The following is a 12,128-nucleotide window of genomic DNA, read 5'->3' as shown; positions in this document are numbered from 1 at the left end:
ATGCGGAAACGCGATGATCGAACGCACGTCCTCACGCTCGCTACAAGACACTGGCACTTGACTGCACTCTTTTATAGTAACTAATTTCTACTGATTCACAACAGTTCATTCTGGGAGACCGAACACGGCGCGGATTACTGATACAATACGGTACGACACGCAACGAGAGGATGCACAAATACGTTATCGGCGGCACTCCTCATTTTTAATTACATCTTGACGCATTTTCCTCTGAATCACTTCCATATTTAATCACTTTAATGTAATAGCTCTTGTAGCATCACTTCAACCTGAATACTAACAATGCTTCTTACGTGCAGAGCTACACACTACACAACATAACAGTTTCGTGTCCCGTGCTCGACTCTCTACAGACACGGCTGCCCACAAAGACACTCCACAACTAAACCAATGATATGACAATACGTTTACAAACTCACACCCCTCAGTACCAATTACAGATGCTGCCATTCAGTTTTCTAAACCCTTGTACAATGTTATAATGAGTTGTGTACAGCGTATAGATTTCGTAGGTTGCATGTTTCAATTACAATATGAAAGCAGTAGCAGCTATTTTAAGAAAAATAAATTCTGGTATTGTCTGTGAACATGTGGGCTAACGCGGGCTGTTGTCGGTTCGACAGCCCCAGCGAGGTGCCCGTCTACAACATCACGTCGTCGAACGTGAAGCGCATGACGTGGAAGGAGGTGCTGGACTACGGCCGGCAGATCGTGTACGAGTACCCGTTCGAGTGGACAGTCTGGTACCCAGACGGCAACATCCGCAGCTCCAAGGTCGTGCACAAGATATGCGTCATCTTCCAGCACTACCTGCCAGCCTACTTCCTCGATTTCCTCTTCTTCATCTTCGGCCAAAAAAGATTGTGAGTACCATTCCATATACAACTTTCGAAGGCAATGAAGATTCTATGAAAGAGAGAAACCTTCAAATGCAAAACGTACCAGTACTACGACGCTTGGAACTTTAATAGTGGCAACTATTTATTTACAGATCGTACAAAATAGCTATGTGTTTCAAAGTTTTACTGACCTTCAAAGTAGTCACCAGCACTATGTCTAACCCATTGTCAGCAACGTGGAAACCTAGGATACTCTTAGCAGTGCCAGTTGTGTTGACAGTTCGAGTGGCGCTGTCTAATGCCCGACGAATTTGTAGCACTTCTGAAGTGAATGCCGTAAAATATTTCCTTCAGTTTAGAAATCGAGTTGAACTCACGAGGGCTTAAGTTAGGGGAATGCAGTAGGTGGTATAGCACTTAACAGCCCCGTCAGTCAAACAAATGAATAACAGCTTGCACTGTACGAGCTTGAGCATTATCCTGCAAAATGATGCTCAGGTCCTTTTGGAACAGAACCTACAACCAGCTTAGAGGCAGAAGTAATCACACGTTCTGCAGGACCTGGCCATCATTTTGCAGGTTAATGCTCAAGCACGTACAGTACAAGGTGTTTGACTGATACGGCTGCTAAGTGCGCTACCACCTACTGCGCGCCCCTGACTTAAGCTCTCGTGAGTTCAACTCGATTTCTAAACTGAAGGAAACACTTCACTGCATTCGTTTCAGGACTGCTACAAATTCGTCGGGCAATAGACCGCCCTGCTCGAGCTGTCAACACAACTGGCACTGCTGGTGACTGTTTTGAATGTCAGTAAGACTTTGAAAAACGCATCTATTTTGTATCAACTGTAAGTCAATAGTTGCCACTATTAAATTTCCAACCCATGCATTAAATTTATTTAATTTAGGAAAAAAAGTGCACTGAAAAGGCCTTTCAACAACTTGATTCATAATTCAGTTATTTTTTCTAGCAGATAGATAACTGATCATAAGTAGTTACATGGCAGGTTGGGTACACTAGCAGTTTATTTACTGACAATTTCTATTTTCTTATAAATCAGTATGTTTAATGCACTAGCTGATAATTTCGTAAGCAAACCCAATAAATTCAAAAATTAGAAGGGTAATTAAAAATTTTCAAAATCACACAATGAACTCTAGATCATGAAATACGAAATCGTTATTTTTAGCTCTCATCAGTCCATTATAGTTTAGTTTCTTCAAAACATTCAAAATACGATTCTTTTATTGATTTATTCAACTGGTCTGGTAAAATAAATTTTAATTTATTATCAACCTCCACAAAAATTTTCCTTCCATATCTAGTATTTAAATATTCACAACTTGTAATGTAAAACAATTCATTTTCCGCTAGCTCACCAATCTTTATAAATAAATCAGAGCTGCTTGCATTATGTAGCCCCTTCATCACAGAATCCATTTATATAGAATAAAAAATGTTGTTGTTGTGGTCTTCAGTCCTGAGACTGGTTTCATGCAGCTCTCCATGCTACTCTATCCAATGCAAGTTTCTTCATCTCCCACTACTTACTGCAACCTACATCCTTTTGAATCTGCTTAGTGTATTCATCTCTTGCTCTCCCTCTACGAGTTTTACACTCTATGCTGCCCTCCAATGCTCAAAACATGTCCTGCCAACCGGTCCCTTCTTTTTGTCCAGTTGTGCCACAAACTCCTCTTCTCCCCAATTCTATTCAATACCTCCTCATTAGTTATGCGATCTACCCATCTAATCTTCAGCATTCTTCTCTAGCACCACATTTCGAAAGCTTCTATTCTCTTCTTGTCCAAACTATTTATCGTCCATGTTTCACTTCCATACATGGCTACACTCCGTACAAATACTTTCAGAAACGACTTCCTGACAATTAAATCTATACTCGACGTTAATAAATTTTTCTGCTTCAGAAACGCTTTCCTTGCCATTGCCAGTCTACGTTTTATATCCTCTCTACTTCGACCATCATCAGTTATTTTGCTCCCCAAATAGCAAAACTTCTTTACTACTTTAAGTGTCTCATTTCCTAATTAATTCCCTAAGGCATCACCCTATTTAATTTGACTACATTCCATTATCCTCGTTTTGCTTTTGTTGATGTTCATCTTATATCCTCCTTTCAAGACACTGTCCATTCTGTACAACTGCTCTTCCAAGTCCTTTGCTGTCCCTGACAGAATTACAATCTTACTGGCGAACCTCAAAGTTTTTATTTCTTCCCCATGGATTTCCTTTACTGCTTGCTCAATATACAGATTGAAAATCAGGGAGAGGCTACAAGCATGTCTCACTCCCTTCCCAACCACTGCTTCCCTTTCATGCCCCACAAGTCTTATAACTGCTATCTGGTTTCTGTAAAAGTTGTAAATAGCCTTTCGCTCCTTGTATTTTGCCCCTGCTATCATCAGAATTTGAAAGAGAGTATTCCAACCAGCATTGTAAAAAGCGTTCTCTAAGTCTACAAATGCTAGAAACATAGGTTTGCCTTTTCTTAATCTTTATTCTAAGATAAGTCGTAAGGTCAGAATTGCGTCACGTGTTCCAATGTTTCTACGGAATCCAAACTGATCTTCCCCGAGATCCGCTTCTACCAGTTTTCCATTCGTTCGCGTTAGTATATTGCAGCTATGACTTATTAAACTGATAGTTCGGTAATTTTCACATCTGTCAACACCTGCTTTCTTTGGGATTGCAATTATTATATTCTTCTTGAAGTTTGAGGGTATTTCGCCTGTTTCATACATCTTGCTCACCAGATGGTAGTTCTAATGGAATACTGTCTACTCCCGGGGCCTTGTTTCGACTGAGGTCTTTCAGTGCTCTGCAAACTCTTCACACAGTATATTATCTCCCATTTCGTCTTCATCTACATCCTCTTCCATTTCCATAATATTGTACATCGCCCTTGTATAAACCCTCTATATACTCCTTCCACCTTTCTGCCTTCCCTTCTTTGCTTAGAACTAGGTTTCCACCTGAGCTCTTGATATTCATACAAGTGGTTCTCTTCTCTCCAAAGGTCTCTTTAATTTTCCTATAGGCAGTATCTATCTTACCCTTAGTCAGGTAAGCCTCGACATACTTACATTTGTCCTCTAGCCATCCCTGCGTAGCCATTTTGCACTTCCTGTCGATCTCATTTTTGAGACGTTTGTATTCCTTTTTGCCTGCTTCAATTACTGAATTTTTATATTTTCTCCTTTCATCAATTAAATTCAATATTTCTTCTGTTACCCAAGTATTTCTATTAGCCCTCGTCTTTTTACCTACTTGATCGTGTGCTGCCTTCACTACTTCATCTCTCATAGCTACCCATTCTTCTTCTACTGTATTTCTTTCCCCCATTCCTGTCAATTGTTCCCTTAAGCTCTCCCTGAAACTCTCTACAACCTCTGGTTCTTTCAGTTTATCCAGGTCCCATCTCCTTAAATTTCCACCTTTTTGCAGTTTCTTCAATTTTACTCTACAGTTCATAACCAATAGATTGTGGTCAGAGTCCACATATTCCCCTGGAAATGTCTTACAATTTAAAACCTGGTTGCTAAATCTTTGTCTTACCATTATATAATCCATCTGAAACCTGTCAGTATCTCCAGGGTTCCTCCATGTATACAACCTTGTTGCATGATTCTTGAAGTAAGTGTTAGTTATGATTAAGTTATTCTCTGTGCAAAATTCTACCAGACGTCTTCCTCTTTCATTTCTTTCCCCCAATCCATATTCACCTACTATGTTTCCTTCTCTCCCTTTTCCTATTCTCAAATTCCAGTCACCCATAACTATTAAATTTTCGTCTCCCTTCATTATCTGAATAATTTCTTTTATCTCATCATACATTTCATCAATTTCTTCATCTGCAGAGTTAGTTGGCATATAAACTTGTACTACTGTAATAGGCATGGGCTTTGTGTCTATCTTGGCCACAATAATGCATTCACTATTCTGTTTGTAGTAGCTTACCTGCACTAATTTCTTTTATTCATTATTAAACCTACTCCTGCATACCCGTATTTGATTTTGTATTTATAACCCTGTATTCACCTGATCAAAAGTCTTGTTCCTCCTACCACCAAACTTCACTAATTCCCACTATATCTAACATTAACCTATCCATTTCCCTTTTTAAATTTTCTAACCTACCTGCCCGATTAAGGGATCTGACGTTCCAAGCTCCGATCTGTAGAACGCCAGTTTTCTTTCTCCTGATAACGACATCCTCTTGAGTAGTCCCCGCCCAGAGATCCAAATAGGGGACTGTCTTACCTCCAGAATATTTTACCCAAGTGGATGTCATCATTATTTAATCATACAGTAAAGCAGCATGCCCTCGGGAAAAATTATGGTTGTAGTTTCCCCTTGCTTTCAGCCGTTTGCAGTAACTGCACAGCAAGGCCGTTTTGGTTATTGTTACAAGGCCAGATCAGTCAATAATCCAGACTGTTGCCCCTGCAACTACTGAAAAGGCTGCTGCCCCTCTTCAGGAACCACGCGTTTGTCTGGCCTCTCAACAGATACCCCTCCGTTGTGGTTGCACCCACGGTACGGCCATCGCTGAGGCACGCAAGCCTCTCACCAGTGGCAAGGTCCATGGTTCATGGGGGTAATAAAAAATAACAATATAAAACTTTTCGTTTAAAATTCCGTGCTGAGCATTACATGATAAATTTTTCTTACCATACATGACTATGTAGGCAACTGTATATTTCGGAGTTTTATCATTAAAATGGCAAATTGTTTCATTGTAGTTTTCTGTGGCGCTAACACATTAATTCTCATAGACATATTTAGAACAAAAATAGAATAATTCTCAATAAAACTGAAGGGATTTACATTGACATCGTCACTCAGTTGAGTGGCTCTCTTAAAATCAAGGAAAGTAACATATGCTTTCAGATAATTATTTGGCTGATCAGGATACCAAAATTCTTGACAAAATTTTTTTTTCCATTTTTCAAATAGATATTTTGTAAGTTAATGTGATCGAACAGAGAAGAATGAATTAGTTCATTATTTTTTCGATTAGTTTGGGTTTGATGAACCCATCCATTTCCAATATTTTTAATAATCTCTGTGTTCTTATTGGGGGCATTTAGATTATTTTTAGTCTTCTCATAAAACTGATAACTATTAATTTTGTTCATGATTTAATAATAAAATAATTATTAAGACCTTTCTAAAGCAAATGTTACATAAGCACCATTCAAGTCAATCAAATTGTCATTTTCATCAGTAATAGTTATTTCTAAATTTTAAATTTTATCAAAAATATGATTATTTATACCATAATGTGGTTCATGAATTATTGGTCCACTAAATCCTGGATTATTCTTGAATGAGATAATAATATTAGTTTCTCAATGACAATGATCAGTATGATTTTCAAACACCCCCTTAGCCAAATTAAAATTTATATTGATTAATCAAATGGAATAATTTTAGGAACATCATTAGATACAATCTTTCCATTAGCTTTAACAATTTTGTTACAAAATCCCAACACTCTTCCAACACTATATTTTATATCCATATATAACATAACATCACTCTCAAATACAACTCTGTTTAAAATTTCATCTGCTTTAATGTGAATATTTGGTTTTTCCAAATGAATAAATTTTTCGAAGATTGACTAAGAGGAATTTTTATCATTCCGCCATCACTATATAATTTATTATTTCTCGATGTAATACTTGGTGTGAAAAAATTGAATAAAAACGAATCAGTGCAACAGAACCACAACTAAAACTATCTTGTATAGGTACAGAAATCTTTTTTTCAGTACAGATGAATTACCACTCAACTGAAATAATCTCTTCTTTTACTATTAAGAAGTTTATTTAATTAAATGAATACCGATTGGGAACCAAAAATAAGAATTCCAGAGAAGAAATCAGAAAATAAAAATGTTAAACTTTTACCAAATGTGCAATTGGAGGACCAAGTGGTTGTGGGAAAACAAAACTAATGATTGACATTTATATTCCAGCTACAGGATGTTTGAATTGGAATAAAATTAACAATCTGTACATTTATTCTTAAAGTTTAGATCAACTGGTTATGTCGAGAATTTATAAGATGTGAAAAAATTGAAATTCAGTGTAACAAAAATTACTACTTTTATTGTAAATAACGAAGAAATTATTCCATTAAATCAATGTCAAGAAAATTCAGTAGATGTTTTTGGTGACTTAATTCTTGAAAATCAGAATATAGTTAGAGAACATTTTAATAGATGCAGACATAAAGGACTAAATTCCTTTTATTTGGCTCAAACATATTCAGAACAGTTATTAAGAGATAATCTTAATTTTTTTTAAATCTTTAGACGAAATGACACAAATTTAAATCATATTTATCATGAGTTCATTGGAGGTGATTTACAGTTGGATGATTTTAAAGAAATATGTAGCAAATGTTGGAATGATTAATTTTAATTTTTTATGAAAGATATGACTAGAAAACCAGATGAAGGTAAGTTCAGAAATAAAATACAACATTTTATAAATGTTTAATAATTTTTATATCTAATAAATGGACACTTTAAAACATAATATTGCATATCTATTAGATCATGATGATGGTGTTTCAACAGAACATATAACTGAATTTAAAAAAGGTTTTGATTATATAACAGAATATGAAAATTTAGAAAAAAATAATGAACATTGTACTAATTGCCTGTCGTCTGATAAAGAAGCAACAGGAGGTCCGGGTACATGTGGTTGCAATTATTTCGATAAGTGCAAAAGGAGAATGCATTTACTTACTAATTTTCATAAACATAAATATTAAACAAAATATTGAATGCAAACATTAAACATAAATGTAAATTTTGAACATAAATGTTAAATGTAAAAAAGTTTTAATCAGTTTTTTCACATCTAATAAATGAAAGCAAATTATGATCCAGAATCTGTTAAAAGAGCTAGGTGAAATAGAAGAGTAAAAGAGCAGCCAGAGAGTGACAACTAAAAATGGAAGACAACGAATTGATGGTGTTTTATACAGTATGTAAAATCAAAAGGAGTAAATTTGTCAAAAAAATTTGTAGGTGAAGGGCGGCCATCAGTGGCCTTTTATATTCGCGAAGAAATCATTAATGAATTGCATCAACCAATGAGAAAGAATTTTAAACGAAGAAATGTAATCTCTCTTGGTATTGATGATCAATGGCAAGCTGATCAAGTTGAAATGATTTCCGGAAAATTGAAAGGAATTTCGAAGATAAATTAAGGATATAAATATTTATTGACTGTTTTCGATGTGTTTCTAAATTTGCTTGGGCTATTCCAGTTAAAGATAAAACTGGTAATAATGTAGTAGAGATATTTGAAAAAATATCTATCGCTAGAAAGCCAAAAAATTTACAGACATATAGAAATATAGCATTAGTTTTTATTTAGCACTAAGTGAATTAAAAGCTATTGTTGAAAGACTTAACAAAACACGTAAAGAAAAGATGTGGAAAGGATTTGCTCTTCAAATAAATTAGAAGTGGATTGACATGGTTAAAAATTGATTTGATGAATACAGTAACACAACTATAAAAATGAAACCAATAGAAGTTAATGAGAATAATTTGAGACATGTCTGGGAGGAAGGTCTAGCATCTCAAAAATTTAAAAGAAGAGATCATGTAAGGATCAGTAAACTTAAAGGACTCTTTGAAAAATGGTACACAACTAAGTGGTCAACAGAAATTTTTGAAACTGAACCAGTTATTAATTCCAATCCAATCATGTGTAACTTTAAAGATATTGTTGGAAATTATTAAGAACAAGAACTAATGAAAAATTTTACAGCTGTTTATCTCATATTGATTCTGAAAATTATTTCCATTTCTGGATAATCTGCTTGTAATTGATTCGAAATAGTATTTACAGAATAGTTTAGAGTTCTTGCAGCATAATATGGATGTTCCCAAATATGATTTTGCTTGATTGAAAGAATCGATTAATGGTTCGAAGAGTGGCATGATTGTCAATAATTTCATTGTTCTCTTGAATTATATCTCTTGTGACATTTACCATATTTTTTATACTTTCAACTTTATTTTGTAAATAATTAATTTTATTTTGTAGTTTATATTCACCTGTTATTTTGAACTTCTTTGCTTCTTCTTTGCTGGAAGATAAAATTAGTGAATGAAGTGCTGCTTCATTAATAAATTATGTTCTTTTGTCATTATAACTTAGACACATAGCGGTTCTACAATTTGGCTTTATCATCTGCTTTCACAGTTAGTCTGATTGCTTGATCAGTATTTTCATACTCAAGGATTTTAGCAATGTCTTTTGCTTTAAACCATGGATTATTACTTTCATCAGTAATCATAAGAACTAGTTTATTATTTTATGTACACTTTGAAATACCCCCAATTAATTCCTTCATTGGGTTTTGTGTAATTTATCGAAGCAGCCAAACAATTAATTATTATTATATGACCGTGTGCTTAATGGATGAAAGGCTATAGGTTTTTCTGCTGTGGTTTCGGGGGTATTTCAACCGGGTGCGGATGGTTTGCAACTAAATAGTGGAATGATTGAAAGTTTTTCTATTATTAAGGACCATAAAGGTTGTGATGTACAAACTGATACATATTTCCTACTAACACACAAATTCTGAGGCAGTTGCTACCTTCGCCTTACACATCTAATTATGGTTATATCTCTTATTGGTTGCTGGTTTTAGGTATTTCGTCACACGCAATGATGATGATTAACATCAACAACAATCCTCACTGCAATCCATGGTTGTTGCGGGCCGACGCAGTTGATGTGAAACACGTAACTCAGCACTTGTCACTTTTGGTGTCATATCACTCGAGAATTGGTATCAATTAGGGTCCACCTCACGACGATCAGGGGGATGCGCTCACTCGTCATACTCCGGTGACTTTACTCGACCAACGTTCTTGCCCGTTTCTCCAACACTAATTGTCACTTGTCACTCTCCCATACTACTCCACACTCGACAATAGGTCTCACTGCTTCCTGCTGCGCTTGACAATCGACTCCTGTCTAGTATCGACCTGGGCGTCAGATACTAGCATCTATGTTCGTGGGATCACGGATCCCTTACAGCTTGTTGTTGATGATGAGGTCAACAATCGACTCCATTTATATAGAATAAAAATATAGTAGATAAAATAAAATTCTATAGCTGGCACATTCAAAATTTGTCATAAACGTTTTTCCTCTTCTCATTTATTTCATCAAGATTATTGTTGGATTGGCCACATAATTTCTCAACAAAGTAAAACAGACTGATGAAGTGCATATTGAATAGTTCTTTTCTTTTGTCTACTCTGTGTATACCAAAATTAATGTTAATCATATTCTATACTAATTTGTAATCTGTGCATTTGTATTTTCTAACGTAAAATATTTTATTGTCTTTAGGTCTTCCACTATTATAACTGGATAATCTTACTGAAAGATGATTTTCAGCTAATATGTTATCAACTTTAAAATAGTGTTTCTTGGCATATTGGTTACAAGTGGCAATGTAAATAATTTGCTCTTTCTTCATCTGGACTATATCAGATACTACATCTTTTAAGTGAAGGCATTCTTTTTCATTTTCTTTTAAGTCTTTAGTCTGTTGTTCAATACTTTTTTGAGTTTGGATGGCTTTATGTTCTTTTACATAGTCTGTATACTCACTAAATATTTCAACAACAGTGATGATGGTTTTTGAGTTAAATTATTTGATGTTAAAGTTTTTTTTTCATTTTGAATGTAGTCATATTCTAAAGCCAGTGGACTATCGTGTTTGATTTCCTTGTAGTCAAGCCCATAATTTGTTAAGGAATTAATTAAATGTCTTTTAAATTGTTTTATATATCCATAGTTCTCGCTTGAGAACCCTGAAATTCCAAATTTAATGAATCATCTGGCCATTCACCCAATTTACAGCCTTTCTCTAAATTTACTTTGCCATCATCAATATATACTACAGAATCTATGTCATACAATCAGTATCATACAATCTAAGTCTCGCATTTCATGTAGTGAATGCGTAAATGAAGATTTTTGTGGCTACATTGTTTTCCACATAATAATCCTTAAAATTGTACCTCATGTGTGCTATGTGTTTTTGCATGCAAATTATCTAGTATCACATAAAGTTGCTGTAAATCTGTGACACACTCAGTTTTACTCATATTTTCTGTTTGCCCAAATTTTCCTCATAATGAATGAGACATACCAGAGCAACATCTTGCATACCAGGATTTTCCTTTATTCTATCATGATCCAAATCAATATCCAATTTCTCTTCAACTGTTTTGATATACTCTTCATAACATTCAAAATTATGTGGACTGGTTTCTATTTTTATTTTCAAAAAGTTTTTCACATGATTTTTAAAGATATTAGATTACTTCTAAAATCCCATACTTCATAGACATCTAAAATATTGTATCCCTTTTCTACAACCAACTTTTCTTCATCTGTTACCCAAGATCCAATAAAACTTCATTCTTCATCACTGTGAATGCATTTAGTTATTTTTTCTTCTGCACATTTGGTACATAAAAGAAACAGTAGTTTTTCATTTATTCTTACAGGCAAGACAGGGTGATACAATCCTCAAGGCCCCAATACTTTACATTTTATAAATATATACTATTTTAGTATAATACCTGGGACTACATATTCTTGTTTCATGTCGCTCAGGATAATAATCATCATGTCCTATTTTTGTGTTAACACCATCAGCTTTAGCTCTTAATTTTATTGCATTTGTTTGACCTCCATAAAAAACATCTCTTGGATTTGATGGTTCAACAACTACTGGTAACTGTTTCAATTTTTTAAGATTTTTATACTCTGCTGAGTTAAGCCAGTCACATTCCGACATCTCTACTAAACTGTATCCAGCATTTTGTATTTCTGTGCTTCTTGTTAATGTCTTTTCAATAAGGTCATCCATCGTTTCTTTATTTTTATTGTCAATCATCTCACCTTTAAAACATTTTTACATCCATGCCAGAAAGAACAACAGTATTGATAAAGAGTATTAGTTGCTTTATCAAATCCATCTATTTTTGCACCAGGTATTCTTACTTCACCGCCATTAAGAGCATGTGAGATATTGTTATTGTTTAAACTGTTTAACCGGGCTATGGATTCTTTACTATAATTCCCTTTCTGTTCTTTATCCGAAACAACAATTATATTTTCAGGTAAATATTTAGATCTGTAAACAGCCATGCAAACTCCAGCAGTGGTTAAATAACAGAACGG

The 12,128-nt window shown here is 34.7% G+C and overlaps 1 protein-coding gene across 3 annotated transcripts in view; it reads left to right on the top strand.

Annotated features, from left to right (window-relative positions):
* LOC126266652 (putative fatty acyl-CoA reductase CG5065) overlaps positions 1 to 12,128 on the top strand; it is a 394,269-nt gene that overhangs the window by 312,147 nt on the left and 69,994 nt on the right. For all 3 annotated transcript variants that reach the window (XM_049971045.1, XM_049971048.1, XM_049971046.1), the window contains exon 7: positions 645 to 884. In XM_049971045.1, the coding sequence (XP_049827002.1) occupies positions 645 to 884 (240 nt within the window). The remainder of the gene's footprint in view (positions 1 to 644; positions 885 to 12,128) is intronic.

The sequence above is a fragment of the Schistocerca gregaria genome, chromosome 4 (assembly GCF_023897955.1).
Source record: "Schistocerca gregaria isolate iqSchGreg1 chromosome 4, iqSchGreg1.2, whole genome shotgun sequence".
In the NCBI taxonomy this organism is placed as follows: Eukaryota; Metazoa; Arthropoda; class Insecta; order Orthoptera; family Acrididae; genus Schistocerca; species Schistocerca gregaria.
Note: the sequence above shows the minus strand (reverse complement) of the source record. Positions and strands in the feature narration are given on the sequence as shown.